At 58.1% G+C, this 23,939-nt stretch overlaps 2 protein-coding genes across 2 annotated transcripts; both read right to left on the bottom strand.

The window, feature by feature from the left end:
• Window positions 1-5,804: 5,804 nt before the first annotated feature.
• On the bottom strand, window positions 5,805-12,488 carry TMED3 (transmembrane p24 trafficking protein 3). Its single transcript, XM_024561847.4, has 3 exons — window positions 12,237-12,488; window positions 10,545-10,793; window positions 5,805-6,546 (listed from the first exon to the last, which is right to left on the bottom strand). The coding sequence occupies exons 1-3, from the start codon at window positions 12,405-12,407 to the stop codon at window positions 6,310-6,312; spliced, it is 657 nt and encodes a 218-aa protein (XP_024417615.2). The 5' UTR covers window positions 12,408-12,488; the 3' UTR covers window positions 5,805-6,309.
• A 3,078-nt stretch (window positions 12,489-15,566) lies between these two features.
• ANKRD34C (ankyrin repeat domain 34C) lies at window positions 15,567-20,333 on the bottom strand. The gene is given in 7 exon segments (XM_045196381.2): window positions 15,567-15,966; window positions 15,968-16,114; window positions 16,116-16,659; window positions 16,662-16,901; window positions 16,904-17,017; window positions 17,020-17,162; window positions 20,326-20,333. Coding segments are annotated over 7 exon segments (1,596 nt in total).
• Window positions 20,334-23,939: the final 3,606 nt, after the last annotated feature.

Raw genomic sequence — 23,939 nt, 5'->3', positions numbered from 1 at the left:
AGCCGAGGGCAGTGGCTCCCCCTTAATGTCACATCTGCATGGGATTCCGTCCAGAAAACATCTCAAGTGGAAAATAATTCTAAAACAAACGCTCCTCAGCAGTTCCACAGCCAGCCAGCCAACCCCGGGGATGACTATGAGAGGTATTGTTAGTTATTGTTTATTATTATTAATATTATTACTATTACTGCAATAGGACAAACCCAGGGCCCCAAGGCTCAGGCGACCTGGCCTCCTTCAGCCCCCGGGAGACAGCTGCTGTGTGTGCACCACGTTCTGCAGGGTGGTGTGGGGAGGCGCCTTGGACAGGACAGGCCCGAGCAGACCCTGTCTCAGCATGCTCTCTCCAATGCCATCCTCCCGCCCTCCCCACATGGTGGCAAATCGCTGCTTAAAAAAAAAAATTCCCAATCCTGGATGTTTTGCGGGGGGCAGCGGGGTGAAGGGTCAGCCTGGCCCTAAGCACGGGTGCAGGTCCCTCACAGACGCTGTACTGGTACAAACCAGAATGCTGTCTGCTCAAGTTCACTACCGTTTCTCCTACTCACAAAACCAACCACAAAAGGCCTATTTCATCATCTTCACCCTTGCTCCCAGGGACTGGTCCCTGGTGTTTAACAGACAGAAGTTCTTAGAGCCATCCAAGCAGAGAGACAACGACTGGGGAGAAAACCGGGGTTGGGGGGAGTTCTACGGGAATATGTTCCAAACGGATGCAGGTCCCCCTGGCGCCCAGAGGCTGGGTCTGCATCAGGGCCGCAGCCGTGCCCTGGGCATGGGGAGGGGAGGGTGCTGCCCAAGATGGGGGGTGGGGGCACTTCAGTGTCACTACAAGCTACCAGGGTGGGAGAGGGCCTCCCTGGTGCTAAAGGGCAGGCACTGCCTTCCCCGGTGAGTCTGACTGGAGGGAGGGACAAGACGGAGATAACAAGGGTTTTTTCATGGAAATCAGCATTTATCAGAAATCAAAGACTGAGGATTCTGCACCATCTAAATGGGCTTCAGCCAGAGAACTAAAACATAAAAGACCATCGGTCCCCACAGCGCCCCACAAAAGCAATTAAATTGTTCACCAAAGGGCTGTGGGCCGACTGGGCCGCCTGCCTCCTGGGTTAACCAGGGCGGTGCAGACGCCTGAAACTGGGCAGAGACGTGGAGTTCTGGGGCCTCCCCGCAGGCCACACAAAATGAGCCGAGCCCTGGTGTGCCTCCTGGGGGCCAACCTCCGAGGGGATCACAGACCAGGTGGGAGTGGCGTTTCATCCCAGCTCTGCCCACAGTTTGTGCAGCTGCAGTGTGGAGCCAGGGAGTGAATGCCCTGAGCTTTTCACTCTGGATGGAAGACTTTAAGGAAAATGCTGTGGGGGTGGGTTGAAGTCAGAGATAAAACGGGCTTGTGTTTTAAAAAATCCTCAGCTCTGTCCAGTGGGGAGAAAGAGGCAGATCAACCACAAGGAGCACCCCCGTCCCTGTGTTTATACCTGTCCTGTGGAGCAGCAGGGTCCCCGAGAAGGGGAAGAGCCAGCACGCCAGGGCTGCAGCTCCTGAGCCTGAAGACTGGCTCCTGCGGTGATAAGCCCTCACCACAAGTCTACCAGAACCTCAGACCCGGTGTCCAGGGCCCATGGTCTACCTCAGGCCATCCGCTGAGGGTGAGGCTGTGGCAGGAGAGGCCTGGGGACAGTGAGAACTCACAGGGGCCTGGAGGGGACCTGTCTCGCCTTCTCCCACAGGCTGGGAGTTTCCACATCGTTTCCGAGTAAAAGCTCAGAAGTATGACCTGTGTCCATTCTCCTTGTGAATTCTGATTGTCCAGAGAAAGGACGCATCACCGTCCCCCTTCCACCACCACCACTGCTGGTGCAGGTCCCCCGCTGACAGCAGGGACACAGGGAGGGAGAGGGAGGACAGGCCTCCTCCCAGTGCCGTGGCCTGGGTCTGGCCCAGGCACCCCTGGGCCCTTGCTGGGCAATCACACATTATAAATAGCAGCAGCAGCTCATTAGCCAGAGGTCAGCATGTCCTGTAGCTGTGGACACAGAGAGGTGAGGTGGCAGCATCCAGCAGCGAAGCCATCTGGCTTGTCATAGTGCCTGTGCCATTGCTGCCTGTGGCCTCCCCTACCTAGCCCTCCAGGGACCAGAGGCTGTGCACTCGGCCTTGTTAGCACATCTGTCCCCAGGAGTCCCATGGCCCAGTCCAAAGGGGCTGCAGGGACAGCCAGGGCCTCACCAGTTGTGCACCCATCTGGGCTGCAGCCACCCTGCCCGGCAGTGTATGCCCAGCACTCTCTGGCAGGGCCATGGAGCATCTTGCTGTCGACTCACTGTCACTCTTCCTCTGAGGCCAGCTGCTCCTGCCGAGGCCGTATTCTCCACAGCAGATGGAGAATGGAGGGCAGAGTTTTCCTAGGATTGTAGATGCTCCAGCCCCAAAATCTCTCCCCATGCCCACACCCAGGCCTCAGCCGTTCCCGTTTGTAAGGGTGGGGGTGCCCATGTGCCCTTCGAGACCCCACCCTCAGCCCACACAGGCCACCCCCTTCCTGAGCCCCCAGGTCCAGGGTCCCTCCCAGGCTCAGACTCCCCAGGACTGGACACCGTCACTGCCTGGTCCTGCTTGGCTGCTGCAGCCTCAAAGTGGGAGGTGGGGCATGGCTTTCATCCTCTGGTGTGGGGGTGGAAGTCCTGCCTGGGCCCAAGGGCAACACCCCCTTTATGAGGTGCCCCGGGGGGGGGGGGCAGCCAGTCTTTCCCAAAGCTGTCCAGCTCCTGGTCCCTCCCACCAGCAGTCTGCCCACAGCCTCCCCTGCCCTGGGCTGTTCCCAGGACACCCCCGCTTCTGTGCCTAAGTCTGTGTCTCCTGGGCCCCTGTCCTGCACAGGCTCTGCAGGTCTTGACTGCCCAGGTTTTCGGGAAGAAAAAGGAATCTTCCCACCGTGGCTGAGACTGTGGGGTGTGGCCTTCTAGACAGGTAAGTGTGTGCCAGCCCCCCTCCGGGTGAGTGGGACTCAGGATGCCCCCTGGGACTGGGTTCAGAGAACACCATGGGGTGAGGGGGTGTTGCCGGCCAACTGGATTGAGGTGGAGGGACGATGCCCTCGTCCATCCATGCATTCTCTCATCCCTCCCACAACGGCGGCCCCAGGCAGCACCACAAGCACACTCTCGCTGCCTTGGACGGCTGACAGGGTTCCACAGACGGGGCAGTAGTAGCTCAAAATCACAGAACAGCACTGGGTGTCGGGTGCAAACTTAGAGGGACCCAAAGACAACAGAAGGGCAGACAGAGAGACACGGAAATGGGTCCTCTCTGTGGGAAGAGTCCCCATAGCCCGGGGACGTGGGCACACAGGGCTGAGGGGCCATCTCAGGGGAGCAGAACCCCACCCAGCCTGCTCCCCGTCAGAGAGAGAGGCCCTGAGGGAGCTCTGGGGGATCCCTTCTTTGGCATCAAACGCACGTGGCAGCCTGGTGTCTTGGGCCAGACACACCCAGCCCTGAGCACAGCCTGGTGGCCTCAGAGAGCTGGTGGGACGGCCCTGAATCCGGGCCAGCACCTGCATGATGACTAAGCCTGGGGCCGAGGCAGGGGTGAGCCAAGAGAGCTTGCAGATGCAAAAACGCCCACTCGCTCTCGACCAAGATTCCCCTGCACAGTGCAGGGCTCTGTGGGGGCCGGTTCCCCTGGATCGGCCCAGGGTCCCCACGCCCCATGCCCCACACTATGGAGCGGGAAGGGGCACTCTGCGCCAGGCTGTCTGGGCCGCAATGCCCCGCTCCCGGGACCCACCTCCCAGTGAGAATGTGCCTTGCGGACTGCCCGGCAGGGTGTGGCGGGCCAGGCTGCTGGCGACCCCGGCCCGGGGCTGCCCTGGTCTGGATTCAGTTTCCTCCTCTGCTCACTGAAGGGGCTGGGCCTGCGACCTTGGGAACCCCACCCAAACAGGAGCGCCCTGGGACGCCCAGGCTCTTTGTGGTCCGTGCCCCCCGACCCGGGGAGGAGGTGGGGTGGCTGAGCCTCCCCAGGGACAGACAGGGGTATGAGCATGTGAACCAGGCTGTAAAAAGGAAACAGCTCTGCCTGCTCCCTGAGTAGGTGAGAGGGGCCAGAACAGCAGGGGACGTCATCATTCCCAGAGAGAAGCCACGGGTCTGGCGGTGGCAGCAGCAATTCTGGGGGGGCTCTGCCCTGCTCCTCACAAGTGTGTGGTGCCCGTGCCCATGCCTCCCCCGCCTCAGGCCCTGGGGACCCCGAGCTCGAGGGCCAGTGAGGGGGGGCCACGGAGCTGGGGGCTGGCCGTGGTGTGACTGCCGCATTTGCCAACCTGACCCCATGGCCCTCGTCTGCTCCCCTGGGGTCTTTGGTTCAGATGAGCCCACCTGGTTCGAGGCACAACCGCCCACAGTCCCCAGCCTCGCAGGGAGGAGCTGCTTATATGGCAGCTGGGGATCCAGAAAATTCACTCCTCCCTCAAATCATCACAGCCAAGTCCATGTGAGCAGGCTGCTCCTGCCAGGGGAGCTGGAGAAACGCCTTCTCCCAAACCCGCCCCATAACTGGCCATTCAGCTCTGTCAGCCCAGTCTAGCTGAGGCACCTCCCCCGCATGCTTACAGTTTCGCCTAAAGCCACATGACAGGGGAACGGGGTTTCCGGCAGACCCACTGCAGGTGCAGTCCTAACTAACGTCTGTGTACCTGGGTCGTGACCCGCTGGACGGAGACGCCCTACAACGTAGAGCACAGCCGTGCGGCCAGACTGGGGGGCAGGGTCAGAGGTGTGCGCATCCGCTGCAGACTGGGACTAGAGTGGCCTGTGGACGTAACCTTGGGAACACCTTCCCCACAGCCAGAAGGGGATGGAGCTGGAGCTTTGAAAACGAGGAAGTTAGTTTTCTGCTCTTCATGCACCAGGTCACACGAAAGCCCAGAATCAAACATCATCCACACCAGGTCAGACTGCCTTTGTTCAGAACCCCGCCCACTGGCGTGCCAGGGGAGAGCGTAACCCATGGGAAACGGCAGCCTGGTCCCTGGCTGGAAGGAGGCACAGCTCCGTGGTAAGAGGGGCGGGCTAGTTCCGCCCTGCGGGAAGGCTGCCCGTGCGGCCCGCACGCAGCCGAGTCTCTCAGAAGGCAGCAGCGTCCCCACCACAAACCACTACACTCTTGTGTCCGAACCCGTGAGAAGAAAACCAGCCCTTTGAAAATGGCCTGGAGGGAGGGAGGTTCTGTTGAAATAACAGCCTGAATGTGCTCTGAGCACTGGGCATTCCAGGGGAGCCCCCACGGACCGAAGGGCATCTGGGTGGGCGGGCCAGGTCACGCACAGGGAGAGGAAGCAGGTGCAAAGGCCCTGGGCGGAAGCAGGGCCTGGCGTGGGGCGGGGACAGCCGGAAGACAGGGGACCCAGCCCACAGGGAGGGCTCGGCCGAGAGCGCTGGGGAGCACGCAGCGCCGGGCAGGGTTCTGACCAGGAGCCTCACGGTCTGCTGAGGTTTCAAAGACACCATGGTGGCTGCTGTGGACAGGGCTCTCGGGATAGCCACGCACTCTCGCTCAGTCTTCCCGTGGGCTGCCCTCAGCACCCACATTCACGTGAAATGCCAACCAGGTCATTCACTGCAAGACCCAGGACCCAAGGCCACAAAATAACCATCTGCCCGCTTCACTGCTTTTGTTCAGCCAGGAAGAGGGCGATCTGTCCCCTCCCCGCGTCCATCACAGCACCCGGCATGTCTGCAGGGCACCCCTGCTCCAGGACACACAGCCACACCCCCCACAAAGCAGCATGAGCACGCGTGTCCACGGCACTTGGGCCGAGTTTTTATTAGCCAGAGTCCCGCCTCCTCCAAGACACAGCAGACCCAGGGCGCCCTGTCACCACTTGTCCCTGCAGGCAGGGCTGACGGCCGTGGCACATGGGGTGGGGGTTTCTGCAAAGCAGCCTCGGGGCTGGTTTCCTCAGGACAGACAGCTCCATGGGAGGCAAGGCCGGCCCCAGGGCCCTCCTCTCCCCACTGCACAGAACACAGGCCAGGGGGCCCGGCGCCAGGGAGCAGAGGGAGCAGCTGGAGGTCCCCCGTGGCCGAGGCACTGCAGGCCCGCCCCGCCCCCGCGGACTGTGGGATCCTGACTGTGAACTTCAGTTAGCACTGCAGTGAGAGGCCTTCCGACCACTGAGCTCCGTGAACTCTGCAACCGAGGGACGAGGATGCAGCGCCTGAGTGGAAGGAGAGGTGAGCGCACTCACAGCCCACGGGAGGCCGTGACCTTGGCCGTGAGGAACCCTGGCACGGGACACCCCGACTAGGAGTGGACCGCCCTGCCGGTGGGCCTCTTCTCTGTGAAGAAGCTCTTCAGCAGCAGCACCTGGCTCACGCTGACCACAAACAGGGCTATCGTCTCACCGATGGACCAATAAGAGACCCGGCTGTTCAGGTCTTCGGCGCGGGCCCGGTCCTGGGCCTCCCGGAGCCGGTAGTGCGTCTGAGAGTCAATCACCGTCTTCAGGGCCTCATGAATGGTCACACAGGCAGACTCCATCTGAGCGGGAGACAAGGGTGGTCACACTGCTGGCCCGGGGAGTGTGTGGGGGGGACGGCACACGGCAAGCGTGAGCACCGAGATGACATCTATGGAACACTGCAGACTTTACTTAACCCCTGTAAGCCCAACTGAGGCTGAGAGAGCGTAAGTAATTTCCCCAGAGTCACACAGTAAGTGGCCGGGGCTGGATCTGAACTCAAGACTCTGAGTCCCGAGCCTCTGCTTTCAAGCACTGCCGTGTTGTCCCCCTGAATACTTGCAGAGCTCGCCCAGGCACGTCCACCGTCCCGGGGAGGGGAGAGGGGACTAAACTGGGAAGGAACCAGGAAAGAGGTCGCATAACCTATTTAAACCTGTGTGAACCTCGCCTCAAGACAGGGCATTCCCAGAAACCTCCCCAGTGCTCCCTCCTGTCACCCGCTGCCCAGGACTGTGACACAGGTTGGAGCAAATGCCCTATGTCCGCCAGCCCGGTGACCCCTGGAGGGCCACGAGTACTGAAGGTGGGGCTGGGGAGACCTGGGAAAGTAAAACTGAGAATGTCATGTCCTGCTGGGTGTCTTCCAGCCGAGATTCCTCCCACTGATTCACTCATGCGAACATACACTCATTAAACGTCTGCTCGTCACCAGGCAGACGTTTGCTCCAGACCCAAGGGATGGCAAGATGCATCGGCATCAGACACAGGCCTGGGTCTCAAAAGTTTAAAGGTGAACATAACCAATGTCGTATGAAAAGAGCCGTTAAACAAGGGTGCACAGGGTTCAGGGGACACCCAGGAAAGCTGCTAATCCTGCCACCGGAGATGGAGGAGGGCGGACCAACTGAGCCTCAGCAGGTGGGCAGGCGGAGCAGGGGGAAGGTGTCCGGGAGCAGGAGGCGTGGGAGCAGCAGGAGCCTGGGATGTGGGGGAGGAGACGCGGCTGAGCAGCAGCTCACGGGAACAGCCCAGGGGACCGAGGCTTTACTGTGAAGCTCTGGGAGCAGAAGATCAGGATGAGACCCCACTTTCAGAGAGCCCCCTCGTCGCTGATACCGAGACTGGCTGGGACCCGTCTGGAGGCAGGGAGACCACTCAGCGGCCGCACCCCTCCTGGGATGGAGAGACGAGGGCCTCAACTGAGAAGGCCACCAAGTGGGGGAAGGAGAGTGTGTCTGGGATTTTGGGCACTGCGGTAGCAGGACTTGGCAACAACACAGGTCACCCCTGAAATGCCTGAGCTGGACGGAGACAGCACTCTGCATGCATGTGTATACACACATACACACATACACACACGCATTTAGTGTGTCCCGAGCACACTCAGAAACGCAAAGTGCACGCTGACCCGGGAGCTCCCTGGACCCCAGGCCCTGGCCCAAGCACTGGGCAATACTGGTTAGCACCTCCAAGCCTTCTCGTGGGGGTCAGAATCTCTGGAGATGGGGGAAGGAAAGAGCAAGAGAAACAGCAGGGAGACAGTGGGTCCCCAGCTTGCATGGAGAGCAACCACCAGCCCCGGCAGGTTTCCAGCATCCTGGAGCCTCAGGGGTTCTGGTCCTCCTGACACTTGGTCTCTGGACACAGCTGACCTGTCCCCTTCCACCACGCCCACACCCGAAACCATCTCTGCCACCCGCTGGTGCTCACACCCCTAGCCCCTGGCTCACAAAGGCCTCCAGGACAGAACTCAAAGGAGGGAATGTCCGCTGGCCTCAGAGCAGGAGTCTGGAAAACCTTTCTTCGCCCTCGACCCCCGCTGAGGCAGCCCGGGGCCTCTCACCTCTCTCAGGAACCTTCACCCCCGATTCCGACCTGCCCAGACCTCAGGCTCGGCCTCCCCACGTGGCTCTCTCCATGCCTGTGTCCCCTCCTAGGAGCCTGGTCATCGTGGAACTCAGGCCGCAGTCGAATCCCTGTGGCCCGCAGCCCTGCCCACTCTGGATGCTGTCCCTTCACCCTCATGTCGATTCTGATTTCAGAGAATGTGTCCCCTGGACCCCTCGGTGCCGGGGGAGCCCCAGGGAAGCTGACACAGCAGCTGCTGGCCGAGCCAAGCAGAGTCAGGGCCAGCAGGGGAATGACGGTTACACCCAGTCTCCTTGCACCTGCTGTGCTGCCTGCGCTCCCGCTGGGTGACATCGCTCCCCCCCGCCCCATGCTGGACAAACTCCCAGGTAACTGCCCCATTTCCACTTTTAAGAGAAACCACTCCCGGCGAAGAGTTCCGATTCTCCTGGGAAAACTGGCGGCTCCCTGCCCTGAGACCCCACAGCTCTTTCTGACCACAGCGTCCTGTGGCCAAGGGATCGCAGGTCCAGACTCTGGCCGGCGCTCCCGATGGCCTCGTACCCCAACCCCGGCACGGCATGCTGACTTGGTGCCCCCCCCCCCGTGGTGAGCGAGGGCAGAACAGAGGGGTCTCTGTGCAGGGCAGAGGAGTCAGAGCACAGAAGCAGAAGGAAATCCTAGTCTGAGGCTACGCAGGAGGAGGTGCGCATCCCACCTGCGACCACCCTGAACTCTCATTCTCAGCCTCCAGGACAGAATTTCTCTGCTGCATCCATCCATCCATCAAGACTTTTCCCCACAAATTGGTTTTCCACTGGTTACAGAGGAGAGCCCTTCCCGTGCTGCCTCTGCGTGCTTGCAGACCCGCAGAGCGGACACCATTTCGTCCATGATGCACGGGACTCACCACAGCACAGGGCACGGAAGAGGCCGGCACCCCCTGGGCCGGGTCGGTTGGAGGTGTCCGGCAGCACCTCCCGGGCACAGCCGCCAGCCACCTGAGCTCTGGAAATGTTGCTGCAGAGCCGACGAGGAGGTACATTTTCAACTTGAGCTAATTAGAGCCACTGTAAAGAGTGGCTCTGCAAGGGACCGTGAGCCCCCAGCCCCGCCGGCCTAGGGAGGCCTAGGGAAGGCGGAAGACCCGTCTGAGCCCATAGCCACGCCCCAGGGGAATGGAGCATGTGGGCACCGGGGGGCAGGCAGTGCAGGAGGTCAGCAGGCTTTAGTTCTGAAGCAGCTGCAACCATAGATGGTCATTCCTGTCTTGCAGGTCTCCCTGGGCCGTCACTCAGCCACCTGACTACCTGATGAGCTCCTTGCCCGAGTCACGCCCACGCACCAGTAGGGGGGGGGGGGCGAGGGCTGCAGGGGAACAGCACAGGGAGGCAGGAGCTGTGCCAGCAGCAGCACCAAAGACTGACAAAGGAAGCGGGGTCAGGTTACAATTAGCCTGGAGAGCCACGGGTGGCACAGATGACTTTCTGGTCCCCCAAAGTGTTCACCATCTCTCCCAGTGCACAGCTGCTCCCAGGAGTGGACAGCCCAGCTGGGACTGTACTGGCCGCCCTTCTTTTTCCCAGACCGGCCACAGGCCCTTTCTCGCCCACGGACGTGAGTGAGGTGTGTGCTACTTCAGGGCTGGGGCTCTGAAGAGGCAGGTGCAGCTTTCTGGCCGTCTCCCTCCGCTGATGGCCAGAAGCAGAGGGCTCGGAAGCCCCAAGGGACAGCAGAACGAGGACAGGAAAGACAGCCTGGACTCCGGGGTCACTCCACAGAGCAAAGCTCTGCACCCCTCACCCCACTCCCCCGAATACTGAGTGCGGGAGAACTACCGTGTGAAGCCATTGATATCCGGGGTCCGGGTGTCGCAGCAATGCACGTCACCCAAACCAGCTCACCACCCGGAGTGGACGCTGCTCTCCACGACGGAGACACGTCGGAAAAGCAGAGAGGCTCCATTGCGGGCGCTCGGAAGGCGGCACTGTGGGGACGGCCACCTGGGAACGCGGGGAGGCCAGCGGGAAGCCAGGCAGGGAGCCTCGCAGGGAGTGGAGGGGCAGATGGGGAGAGCATAGCATCCTCTCGGACCCGGTGTGGAAAGGCGGGCAAAGCCAACAGACCACGGACTGGGCGCTGGGTGGGTGGTGACTCTGCTCGCTAGCCAACACAGGGACAGCAGATGTGGGCCAGCCCAGGGCTGACACTGTTGGTGCCCACTCACCTGTGTGAGAGCTGTCACCCTGTTCCCCATTTCCGGGAGAATGGGGGGCTCGTCGCCCACTTGGAAGTCAAAGTAGACGGTCTTGTGCGAGAAGGTGGAAAACTCATTGCTGAAGCAGAACTGATAGACGCCCTGCACCTCGGCCTGGTGTGTGAAGCTGTCATACTGCTTCTTGGTCTCCCTGTAGATGACGTTCCCCAGGGGGTCCTGCACGTAGCAGTCAACATCATAGTGGCCTCCACTGATGACCTGAGGACACAGAAACACCGCGGCCCGCTGTTACCAAGGGCGCCCACACTAAATGCCAGCCAGGCCCGGTGACCGGGCGGCAGAAAGGTTTCGTCTCACTTCACAGCCTGCTAAAGCAGCTGCGGTGGCACCCCCACGTCACGGAGGGCAACACCGAGGCTGAGGGAGGGCAGGGAGCTGGCCACGGCCCCCTGCTTGAAAAGGGCCCAGCTGGGGTTTGAGTCTCTGCCTGCCTGACCCCCCCGCAGTTTCATTCAGCAGGAGGGCAATGAAGCTCATCCTTCCCACCTACGCAACAGGAAACTGAGGCCCACAGTTAAGTCGGCTGCTGAGCAGGTGTAGCTGATGTTGATGTTACCACTCCTGGGACAAATGGAGAGGCAAATGCACATCATGCATTCACAGAGTCAGCAACTGTCAGAGGTGAGAGGGTCCCGGGGGTCATTCTCTTCACTTTGCCAACGTAAGAAAGTTAAGACCCACGCCAGTGGTCAGTGGCTACACCCGAGACCCCCCAAAGGACGCCACACACTGCCTCCACCTGCTTCAGAACTTCGGACTCCCCCACCTAGATGGAAGAATCTGCTGTATCAGCACTGAGCAGCTGCCGCTGGAGGTGTGTAACCCCGCGCTACACACCCCTTGACAGGGATCCCTAACCTAGCAGCGGCCAGATGGCCTCTCAGGCCTCTCCAGCCTCAGAACGAACATTGTTTGGTGACTGCCCCGTTACCATCCGTAGCATGCACGCTGTCCAGAGTCGTGAAAGTGGGTAAATCAGGGACTCAGAGAGCATCACGCACGCACAAGGCTCCTTAGCCACAGAGGGCCCATCCGTGGCCAGCCCCCACCGCTGCCGGTGCCACCTCATTTCTGGGGTACCAGCCAGCCAGCAGTATCCGGCTGCAGGCGGCTTTCTCGGTACGCAACCCTCAGCTCCCCAAGCCTAGCTCTGCTCACTAACCCTTAGGCGCAGGATCTGTTCCCCAAAACTGTGAGCCCTGAGGCCTCTCAAAAGAGCCTGAGGCGTAGGTGCAGGGAGCCTCACTGAACCATATGGCAGCCTCCGTGCGCCTTGCCGCCACCACGCGGCTCCGTGCAGATACTGCCAGGGCGCCACGCTGCGCTGACACCCTGTCCAAAGCGCCCGTTCTCACCCTTTTGTGCTCACCGCAGCAACGGCTTTAAAGTTGGGAAGGAAGAGAAATCAAACCACAAACCCACTTCCTCTTGCTGCCATTTTCAGTACACTTGAGAACAGAGGTCCAAGATGCCTGGGACAGAACCCGCGTCCACCAGCCGGAGGCGGCACGCCTTCAGAGTCCTCGGGCCTGCGAAATTCATCGTGCCAGCGTCCAGGGGTACTGGACCCGCCTGAGCATCCCCATCCCGGGAAGCCCCCGGATGCCTGGCGACACTGGCAGGGGCGGGGCGGGACCCCACCTGGTAGTCCAGGGAGAACTTGACGCCCTGCTCCACGTCCTCGTGGAAGCACTGCCTGGCGCTGTCCGGCAGCTCGAAGGTGAGCTCGGCGCCCCGCGGCCGCTCGGGGAGCAGCAGGAGCAGCAGGAGCAGCGGCAACCACGAGGCGCAGTGTGAGGCCGCGCTGCCCATGGCCGGTGCTCAGAGACGAAGCCCAGCGGCTGCGCCGGGACCTACGTGGCGCGCGCCGCGCCGGGCTTCCGGGCGCCGGCAGCGCAGTGCGCAGGCGCGCCCGGGAGGCGGGGCGGGCGCGCGTCCTTCCGTCCCCCACTCGGGGGCCCCGCACCCCACGCCCGGGTCCCCGCCTGCGCCCGCCTCGGGGCTGCTGGGCCGGAGCGCGTGGGTTGATCCCCGCGCGTCACCTCCATCCCTCCTCTTGCCGCCCCCGCCCCTTAGGAGGAGCACCCTTTTCTCCAGGGAGCAGCGCTAGGTTTTACCTCGGTGATTGCGAAACACCCGCCCCCTCCAGCAGCAGCTGTGAGCGGCCCAGGGCCCCGCCTCGTCCTGAGGCCCCGTGAAGACCGTGGCACCCTCCCCTAAGTGCCGCACCCTCCCCCAGGTGCCGTCAAGGCGGTACAGCTCCTCTGTCCGCAGGTGCCCTCCCGCTGCGCGCAGCCGTTCTGTAGCTTCCGACTCGGGCAACAGTGCAGGGGACGCCCTGGAGTTTTCACTCCATTTCCTTTGGAGGTGAGAAAGCTCCCACTTTCCCACTTTTCTCAAACATTTTAAAGTTGGAAGCCCATCTCGGTCCTAGGCGGCTCTCCCCAGTGGTCTGCGAAGCTGAGAAACAGTGCACGGAGCTGAGGTTCAGGGAGCCCCTCGGCCCTCGGAGCCGCCAGTCGCCGCGCCGATGTGTCCAGTGTCCACGCTACAGGGCGCGTTCCCGTCAAGGCTGGCCGGGGCCCAGCTTCCCACACGCACCACACGGCCACTCCCTCCAGGGTCTGGCCCTGTAAGGAGCAGGTTCCACTCTCAGGGCCCCAAACTTCTCAGCCTTTTAACCACCTTGGGAAGGCACTTCTCCCTCGTCACCTGTCCCCCTCCACCACCACTTTCTCCTCCTCTGGAGGGTCCCTCATGATATCTCTTCAGAGGATTTGGAAACAGCACTGGCTTCCCTTCCCTGAAGACAGAAGTGGGGGAGAGACATCCTGAAAGAGCCCCCTTTTCTTTCTGTTGATAGAATTTTTGTCAAGCACTTAGGGGAGAACCTATGGCTAAGGTTTGGAACTGTATGGGGAATCAGGGAGTCTGGGTGACATTTGCATCACAGAACTCTACAGTTTGAGAGACATGAAGGATCTTCCGGGTAGTTCTCTAGATACTAACTGCTCTCCGCTTGAGTAAGAGCCCAGGGAGATTGGCTTGTACTGACCCAGAAATAGGGCCCAAGGGAAGACATCCAGCGGCCCTTCAGTCCCTGCCAGCAGCAGATGGCCGGGCCCTGGGGAAACCAAGGCAGCAGGAGCAGAGCAACTCACCCCCACAGCAGCAATGCGCCTTCTCATTCTTTGCCTTTTATTTTTAGAGAGAGGGGAAGGGAGGAAGAGAGGGACAGAAACATCAGTGTGTGGCTGCCTCTCACACGCCCCCTACTGGGGACCTGGCCCACAACCCAGGCCTGTGCCCTGACTGGGAATCGAACTGGCGACCCTTTGGTTCACAGGCCAGTGCTGAATCCACTGAGCCACACCAGCCAGGGCTCATTCTTTGCCTTTAAAAAAAATACAGGAGAGAAACTATCATACATGTGCAATTTAAAATTAACTGTTTAATTAGGTGTGCATAAAATGTTGGGTGTTTGCTATGGTTGTCGTTACAGGGCAGTCACGTCCATGCCATCTTAAGGAAAAGGTAGCTTTCGTAATTCGGATTTCACTAAGAAAAATGGGAAGTGCTAGTGAAGGATTGTAACGTATCCTATATTGACATAGTAGAAATCTCAGTAGTCCATCGCACGGACTTTGGTGCATCTTCGAGCACACGTCAGCTTGAGACTGGGAGGGCGGCAGTCCCAGCGACACATGAAACTCATGAAGGGCCTACGCTCACAGAGGAGCTCCGACACAGCCAGCGTCTGCAGAGCGCCACTCACTCGGTGCAACACTGAGAATCAACGATGGATTTAAACAAACAAGCGAAAGGAGGCTTTGGGATATCTAGAAATTAAACCAAAGTTCCAGAGTCTTAAGTAATAACCCATCGATTATTGAAATTACAGTTTGTAGCTAAGTTCTGTGGTGACTCTAGGAATCCAAAAATAAAAGCCAGTCTCTGACTTAGAAAGCATGTTGGAGTCTAAAATAGGCTTTTAAAAAGCCTTCCTGAGAGGTTTGCCAACACAGACCAAAATGCCTATTTGCGCAGTGACACCACACAGTGTCAGGGGGGCCTGCCCTAAAAGAATTACTGAAAACTTGCTGTTTTATTTATAAGCATTATTGACACTTTTGTTTGGGATATTCAGATACATCCCTAGCGAACGGCCTTGCAGAAGCGACACGGTAAGGAGCACTTCAGTGGCAGAATTTGTATTACTTCACACACGAGTTTAGGGCTCAGTGTCTGTGGGGACGCTGGACGCTTTGGCTGGACCTCCGTTTGTGTGGGGCGGTACACGTTCTTCGGGATGGACCCGCTTCAGGGTCTGGAGAAGTCGGCTAAACTGAGCCACTGCTTGTCCAGCTGCAACTGCCCGGGCCAGTCACAGCGCCAGGCGCTTCCACACGCTGTCTCACTTCACCCTCACCACAGCCGTGCAGAGATAGGCCAGCTGGCCCCACTGCGAGCGGGCGGGGGGGGGGGGGGGCTCGGACACAAGCTGCTTCCTCCAGGTCACGTGGCTGGTCAGTGATGAAACTGAGATGCAAACCCACATCTCAAAGCCTTTGCTCCTTTTCTTCGTAGGCACTTTGTAGACTTGTTACAAAGGACACACTTCAAATACCCTCTTACGCCTGGCACGCTCGTCTGAGGGCAGCAAACAGGTGTCCAGAGCTGAGACATCGTACTTGCTGTGCTACTTTCAAATTCCAAGTGTTTCTTCCTTTGGAGAGTTTTTGAGGTCACTTCATGTCCCAAACCCAAATATCCAGAGCTCTTGTCAGGCAGGCCTGTAAAAACCCAGAGGCGATTTCAGAAGCACGGCATCCTGTCTCCATAAGATAGGAAGCACACTGGCGTTAAGGGTCAGATGCAGAGAATCTGCGCGGCAGTGTTGGTCTGAATTCGGGTTCCTTTTATAAATCACACAGACTCAGGCCTCTGTGTTTGTGTTTGTCTTAAGAGCTTCTAGGTCATGACCTCTTCAAAGTCAGACAGCTGCTTCATCCGCTCGAGTCACACAGAATACCTCCTGAGGAGCTTCTGTTTACTTCTCAAGTGAGCTCTCTTCAGGGACCTTGGAGCAACAAGAACCATGGATTTTAAGCCACTGGCCAATGGAGAAGGTGGTTGGCTGCTAGATCTAAAACCCAGGATAGGTGGGTTCAGGTTTACATGTAAAGGTGGAAGGAAGCCAGGGCTGGTGTGAGAAATTCCGTCTAGAAGCAGAGTTCCAAAGCCTCGTCGCTCTAGAAGATGTGGAGGCCTGTGGTGCCCTGAGCTGGGGGACGTGCTGGCCATGGCACCCAGGGGTTCCTGAGAGCTGTGGAGGGGAGGTTGGTGGGAGCTGCAGAGCTTCTTTCTATCTAGGGTCCTCTGCCTGATTGGAGGAAGTGGCGTTGGGCAAGCCAGTCCCCGACTGTAAGTCTAAATCATGGAGGTCACTTTCCAGCTGTTTCAGGGATGCTGCAACTTTGACAGCAGAGGGTCCCAGTGGACCTAGAGCGTCCTTCTCAGTCAACAGGGAGAGTTCCTCCCCTGGCCAGACGTAGGTGGGATGCCTGCCCTTTCTCGTCCGCTGTCCTGCAGGACGCCAGTGCCAGAGAGGCTGGAGTCTTCCAAGCCTGCTCCATGCCTATGGGGAAGAGAGTGGGGTCTTTGCTGTCAGTACTGCTGGTTCTGGAGAGGGGCCACCTCTTGGGGAAGGACATGTTGCTAATGCTCTCTATGACCTCGGCGTCCGTGCTGACACCACCTGTCTTGTCTTGCCGCGTGGAGGCTGCCGGCACAGAGGGTGCGACCAGGCCCCAGGGTTCAGACTGCAGCCTCTTCATGTGGGGCAAGCAGGCCCTTTTCAGGTTCCCGACATTCCTGGTGGGTGGCGTGGGCTCACTGAGGGCCTTGGAGGTGTTGCAAACACTTGGATGCCCTGCTTGGAGGTTGAAGAAGTCATCTTCCTTCTCACTGGGTGGAGAGCCCAGGCCTGGAGACATCAGTTCTGCATCTGAGAGTGACTATCCATCTTCCCCTGTAGGCAAAGGAGGGGCATTAAGATACTGTTGGTGGTTTTGGTGCCTGAGGACGATTTGTCCATTCTTACAATAACCACCCCCTTCCCTCTGGCTTTGCAGGCATCCGTGAGATATCTCAGCATCCTCATCATCGTCAGCGCAAACCACAGCGGAGGCCTGGTGCAGTCCTCAAGGCCGGGGTCTGCTCTGTTCTCCGGCAGCATGGACACCACTTCGCCCCCAGCTCTGGCGCACGCGTGGACAAGAGCGGCCCTGCCAGACTTGTCCTGTGGTCCAGCAGGCCCTTCACCACCTTGGCCTTGCCGACGCTTTGCTGGTCCGCGTGTTTGGTGATGCACGCCGGCATGAGGGCTGTTTCACCTTTGTCATTGCTCTCGTTGACATAAGCCCCCCTTCCAGGAGGAGCCAGGTCAGCCTGAGCCTCCCAGGCCACACGGCCTTTAACAGTGAGTGTCCATTGGTCGTCGGCTCCGTGTCGTCATCCGTCACTCGGCTACTGCTCAGCATCTCTGAGCCCCAGCGGCGATCAGACCTAGAGAGGGAAAGGGAGAGCAAACGTCCTGTGCTCTACGGCTGACCTGGCGGCCACGGAGAGGGTCTGCGCACAGGTACGTCCAAGGCTGGTCCCGAGTCCTGCCGCCTGGGTTGGGCTTCCTCACTTCTCCGCGTTTGCTCCTCCACTGCGACCTGTGTGAGGGCTGTCGTGGTACTAGGCCACCTCGTAAGCCACTGTGAGGAGCAGCTAAGACAGTGTAGGTTAAACACCCAACCACCTGACCACAGGTGAAGTGCACGGCAGACTGGGCAGTGAAGTTCGCAGCTGTTCCCGGGCCGACTGCACAGCCCTGACCGCACGCATGGGTAAAGGGGCCGTTGCATGACTGTCGGCCCCACGAAGCTGAGTTCCCTATGCAAAGGCTGTGTCTGTTTCGTTCCCGGTCGCGGCCTCGGCACTCAGTTCTGGGTGTGCATCCAACACTGGTGGGAAGTGCACCAAAATGTTCTTGTTCTGGGTCATAGGGTTATGGAGTCTTTCTCCTCCTCTCTGCTGCTGTACTTCTTAAAAATAAGCACTATGACTGTTATAACAGAGTAACTCAGGAAAAAAGTATTGTGATATAGAAAAACCAATCCGGCCCCCCTTTCCAGGTTGCAGTCTCCTCTCTTCCAGCAGACGTCAGAACTCTCATCCTCCCCAGACCTGGAGAACGTTCCAAGAATGCCACGCCACCTCCTTCCGTCTGGTTTGGCAGCAACGAGGCAGGGGATGAACAGGACGCTGCATCTTTGCTCACGAATACTGGAAAACAAAGTTCACACCAGAGCTTCCTCGGCCGAGCCTGGTCCATCCAAGTTTCCTGTTTGGTGTCTCCATGTCACTTACCTAATTCCTGGCCAAAGAGCCTCCAAAGCAGGGACTGCTTGAGATGCTTCCGTGAGTGAGGAGAGGAGGTACTCCAGCACCGACGTCTCTGCAAGCCCTCGGGTCCCTCCCTGGCACCTCCACACGAGCTTCACAAGCCCCACCCTCCTCTTCAAAGGCGCTGTGTCTTCCTGCTTCTTACAAACGCATTATTCTAATAGCTACATCTGAGTCTGATCTCGTTGCAATTGTTTATGTGTTCCCATGAGACTTTCTGTAAAATGCCACCACTCAAGGACTCTGTTATCATGTCCCCAACAAGTCTGTTTCTCTTTCGCTATCTCTGTTTCTTTCTTCTTCAATCGCATACTGACAGCCGTGTGTGTCTCCTGTTTCTGTCACTTTAATTCTTCCGTGGTCCTGCATACGATGGTTTCATTAAAGTCCCCAAAGCCGGTTAGTCCTCAAGCACGACACGTGTGAAGCAGACCTTCCAAAAGCCAAACAAAGGGGAGATGACATGCAGGGAACGCTGGTGCCCGCGGCACATGGAGGGCCCCCCGCCTCCGGGCCCTGCCCGGCACCAGCCCAGGACTCCAGGCCTCGTCACACTCCATCCATCCACGCTGGAGCCCCGCTCTCTCTCAAATGCCCCAGTTTCTACTCTTCCTCCTCTTAACACTGTTTGTGTCTCTCACCAGCAGGCCTCCCTGATCTTTATTATTCAGCCTCCTTCAAACCTCAGCTCAAATGTTACTTCCTTTCTAATCCACAGGAAAAATCACTCAAGATAGAAGAGGGAGAGTGGGGTAAACTACCGCAGACTCACAGCCAGTGAAGAACCCCTACAAATCAATTCCTGGGAACCCAGCCAGCATGTACGGGAGGGACACACAGAGTTCCAGCCAACAGCCCCTCCAGTGCCAGCGGGCGAGTGACGCCACCTCAGCCCAACCAGCCCCCACCCAGGTTACTGCAACACGTGAGGGGCCCCGGGTGGGGCCGGCAGAAGCTCCCGGAGCCTGGCACAGATGGCAGAAACAGAAACACACTGACGGTTATTGTTTCTAAGCCACTCGTTTGGGGATGGTGTGTTCCTAGCAGATTACTGATACATATGTGTAGCAAAACGCACAAAAATGTCCCAGTGCGCTTGACATCAACTACAGACAGCCCATCAGGAACAAATAAAGGAGACAGTGTGTTCATGCACAGGGATACCACACACCACCTTTGCTTATTCATACTCTACCCCCCCACACACACACGCACCCTGGGAGATAAAATGGGTTTGGTATCCCCTGGGTTCCCGGATGCTCTGCAGCCTTCTCCGCTGGAGCACCAATGTTGATCCCCATGTAGGCCCTGCACAGAACTCTCGAGTCCCTCGAGACACGAATGCCGTCGCTCTCGTCAGCTGCCTGATAACTGAGAAGTAGGGGTGAGGGAAAGATGGAGCGAGGGAGAAGAGGACAGGAAGGCAGGGAGATGTGGGCGGATGTTGGGTGATATTTCTGTGCTGTCTGTGGTGCCGATCACGTACATCTCAGTCAGGGCTGAGCCACCTGTGTCCTGGTCGCCAAGCAATGGCTCCCTGACAACGTGCACCCTTATTTGTTCTCCCTCTTTCCACGCCTCACCCTCATTTCCTCTCATTCCTACTTGCCGGGGGCTTATGACCTAATAAAGTGCCCCTGGCTGATGCCGGCTGCTTTCTTTGAAGCATCAAATGTCCCCTTTGTGAAGACCTGTCCCCCAATTAACAGAAGAGGAAACGTAAGCCAACAGCAGAGAACGGGCTTGCCCATGGCCACCCAGAGATCAGTGGGGAACTCAGAGGTCTTCTGCCACCTCACAGTGACCCCCTCCTCTAACACCTACCCACCCACAGGTCCATCTGTGTGGCAGGTGTGTGTGTACTAACCAACCTGCCCCCCAGTGGTCAGCCTGCGGCAGGTGCGTGTCCACAGCCGGCTCAGCCTCGGGTGGAATCTGGAACTGAGGCAGAAACTCCAGTTACCCTGGGCTGCTTGTGGGAACTGAAGTGTCGAGAAGTCGGGAGGTAAGGCCACAATTGTGGGACGGCCACGGGTGCAGAGAAGCAGAAAAGCTGGCGGTCCAGGGAGAAGACTGAAGCAAATACAGAGAAGCTGAGGTGAGAGCTGACGAGGATCCCCCTCTCTCCAGAGGTTGAGCTCCCTTTGGGGTCTGTGAACATGCTAGAAGCCTTTCAAGGAGCTAAGCATGGTTCTGTTCACGGTAGCTTAACTAATAACTTCTGTTATTTATAATAAGGTAAACCTTGACTGAAACACCAGTGTTACTTCCTCACCTGTTCATTGTTTCATTCACCACCTAGTGACCTGGTCAGCACCTAGTGTGGAGGAGACATGGGGTGTTGAGGACAAAGATGTACAGAGGTCAGGTTTGGAGGTCAGCCAGCAGCCTCTATGCAACAAGAGTCAGGACCACCCAAGTGAGGAGGCTGAGACAGCCTCCAGTGGGAGAGAGGCTGGAAAAGCAGAACTGTGTAACGAGCCATCAGACGTGACAGTCAGCCAAGCTCTAACTCACTCTGATGTGGGAAGTGGCGTCCAGGCGGGCGTCCCAGAGGAGTCATTGGGAACAGCTGACGCTGGGAAGACCGGCTGCCTCTTGGGCTGTCTGAGCTCATCGCTGGGAAGGGGACTCTGACCGAAAAGAGCTGACACCTGCCCAGAATTTTGGCCGCTCTGGGCACCGTGTTTTTAACCTTTAAAAATTAGCAACCCCGAAGTGGTTTCTACCTGTATTTCAGAAGAGTACACTGAGAAGTGAGCGAAGTTTTCTTGGTTTCCTCCCCACCGTGCTCCCTTATATTTGACCTATAATAAAAATTAGGCAGAAGAAGAGGAGCAACGGACTTCTGCAAACGTCTGTAAAATTCGCCAAGTCTCCACAAACAGGGACGAGATACTCTATCACACTGAGTGGCCCAGAGCACCTTTCTAGGACTTTGTAATATGCACACTTTTCACTTACTTTATTTCTGGCTATGGCCTTAATCTTGCTTTCCCTCTGTTTTCTCAACTACTTCTAATATATGTAAACCCTACATCTCAAGGATCTTTATAAATTGCTTTAAATTTTTTGTACAACAAAACAAAATAGAAGCAATGAACGTTTATTAAGCTGACTCGCATGAAGGTGCTGTGTCTGTGGATAAAGTCATGGTGGGAAGAACACTCAGGTGCACGTGGTGTGACCCGATTTGTACTTCCAGTGCACACCTAAACGTCCCTTAGCGCTGCTGTCGCTCCGTGACCTCAGCTCCTGCGGGCCCCCGGTCTTGGTGGAGGGTCACCACGCACAGAGGCAGAAGACGGATTTTATCCTGGCCCCCTACTGGGCGGCTGAGTAAGTGGGGGCCAGCATCATTGTGCCAAGTGAATAGAACTCCAGTTTGGTCTTACAAATGAGGGTGGTAAGGATCGAATAAGAGGAGACATGAGGACACTACAAAGTCCTGTGAAAACCCATGGGGTACTGGAGGTCAGCGCTCCCAGGATCCCAGCTCTGAGCCAGCAACGCCCCCCCCCTCCCCCCCCCCCCGGGGGCCACTAGTGCTCACTGTCAATCCTCCCTCTCTCCTAACCACCTGCTCCCCCCGCCCCCACCCAGCCTCAATTCAGAGTCCTCTGAGTCTGTCCACACCGTGGTCTCTGGCCACCCTCCCCCACATGTCTGCAAGGAAAGCGTTGTTAGGCTCTTGTTACAGGCTCCACTGGAGCCTGGAGCTCGGCCGCGGTAAGCAACTTTGCCCAGAAGCAGGGGTCTGCAAGTGGGACAGCTCTGATGCAGACTCTGACCCCAAGTCCAGAGCTCTTTCACAGGAGGAATTCTTTTCAGACACGACTTCCAGCACCTGCGGGCGGGTGTGCAGTGAGGAACACAGCTCCACCGTTTGGTGGTTGTGTGAACCTGGACGGCTGAGCTCTTCCTTCCGATTTCTCGTCTGTCACGTGGGGGTAAAGCACACCAGTCTGCTACCACAAGGAAAGAACCGTGTGGGGAGCTCAGCCCAGGGCTTCGGCACACAGTGAGCACTGGATAGATGCTAGCTGTTGAAGGCATGTGGATTCACCTTTGAAAATCCAGAGGGCCACACTGTTCAGCTGCAGTATTCACAGAAGCTTGGGGTTATTTTTATGCTCCGCCTCTTCCTGCTGCAGTCACGGAAGCGGCTGGAAAGGAAAGCTGGGCTCCGCCTGTGCTTTTGTGATTCCAGACCTTTCTCCCGGACTCCACAGTAATGGAGCCCAGATGCCTGGGCTCCCTGGGCGCTTCGCAGCGCCCAGGGCGCTGTCTAAGGTGCCGAAAAGCCGGCTCCTGGGCGCTGTCCGAGGTGCTGAGCACCTCAGGCACCGTGTGTTGCACATCCCTGGGTATCTTCGAGAAGGCCGCGCACCCGGGCGGGGGCAGGTGAAACCAGCACGGTAAGTGCCTCCCCTGTCTTTTCTCGGAAATGCTCAGGTCCATTCATACTCCTTATAATTTCTTGCACATTTTCAGGACCATAACCTCTTACCACTAGTTCTTCACAGATTTCTTGCAAAACTGTACACTTTGCTCCCCTTTCAGTCCCTACAGAAATTCAGACGCCTATCACCCAGCCCTTCTCTGCAACCATTTCCTACAGAAATGCAGGACCCTATGCACCTTACCACCCACATCAAAGCAAAGAAAACTGCAGTGATGTGTGGGGGTAACTCCGCCTTCCACTCCCGTCTTCCACAGCCTCCTGTGACAGAGACTGGCTCTCCTACCACTGCTGGCTAAACAGCGTGCACTGACTTCTTGGGAGCTTGAGGTCCCACCCACGTGGTCATTACAGAGAGACTCTGGGGTGTGCCTACTTTGGGGATGCTCACAAAGCGAGGCCACCTGGGTTTTGGCCACGGGTAGTGTCATTAGTCCCAAAGCAGCCAGGGGTCATGCAGCAGCCCCACCCACAGCTGCTGGCTGGCTACCAAAGGGCACTGCCAGGCTGAACTGGCGCCGGGAACTCGGGCTGCCTCAGGCCTCGTGGGTCCTGTGCAGTGACTTGCCCAGAACTTCCTCAAGGTTCGTAAATAAAACCTCTGCGTCAGCTCCTTTGAAGTACTTCTTGCTCCTCCGAGTTGCTGTGGGAACACGGGAGAAGTTGTTGGGGGGTTTTTTAAGAGGAAGAAAGATCAGAAGCTGCCTCAGTTCTGGTTTGCACGCTCTGCAAAGTCCCAGTCCTTCAGCCCCTTCTTTGGCTCTGCTGCCAAGACGCTGCTGCACTCTGCCACTGGGAGCAGCTCTCCAGCCCAGATGCAAGAGGGTTGTGTGGGGTGTGTGCTGGGAGGAAGGACGGGGGCCCCAGGGGTGGGACGTGCCTACCTGCAGCTGTAGGAAAGGCGCCTGCCCACCCCTCCCCTCACCCCTGCTCCCGGAACGGAGGGGCTTCTCAACTCTGCTCAAGCGTTGTAGAGCCCCAGAGGGTGGGTGCAGACACAGCAGCAGCCCTTGGTTGTGGACCAGTAGGGGCTGCTTCCAAAGTCTGCACTGCAGGTCCCAGCCTGGGTGAGGGATTTGAACTCGGGACTCCTTTCCTTCTTCTGCACCCTCAAATCTCAATGTCTGTGCACAGCGGGGGAAGGAGAGGAAGAGAAGAGTGGGCGAGTGCGTCAGAAAGACTGAAAATCTGGTTACCAGTGCTGATTTCAAGACACCCGTTAGCACGCCTCCCACTTACTCTCAGGACTTCCCCAGAGTCACTCACCAACAAGCTTTGTTTCCCTTCTGACAAGAGTAATCGAAACAATCCAAAGCACCTGGCGTTATAGTTTGAGGGAAGTGAGTGCCCCGCTCCGCCCTACCCTAGGCATCCTTCCGCTACCGTCAGCTCTGCAGAGGTAACTTGCATTTGCAAACCAGAGACCT

This window comes from Desmodus rotundus, chromosome 10 (genome assembly GCF_022682495.2).
Source record: "Desmodus rotundus isolate HL8 chromosome 10, HLdesRot8A.1, whole genome shotgun sequence".
NCBI classification, from domain to species: Eukaryota; Metazoa; Chordata; class Mammalia; order Chiroptera; family Phyllostomidae; genus Desmodus; species Desmodus rotundus.
This window is presented reverse-complemented; position numbering and strand designations above follow the sequence as displayed.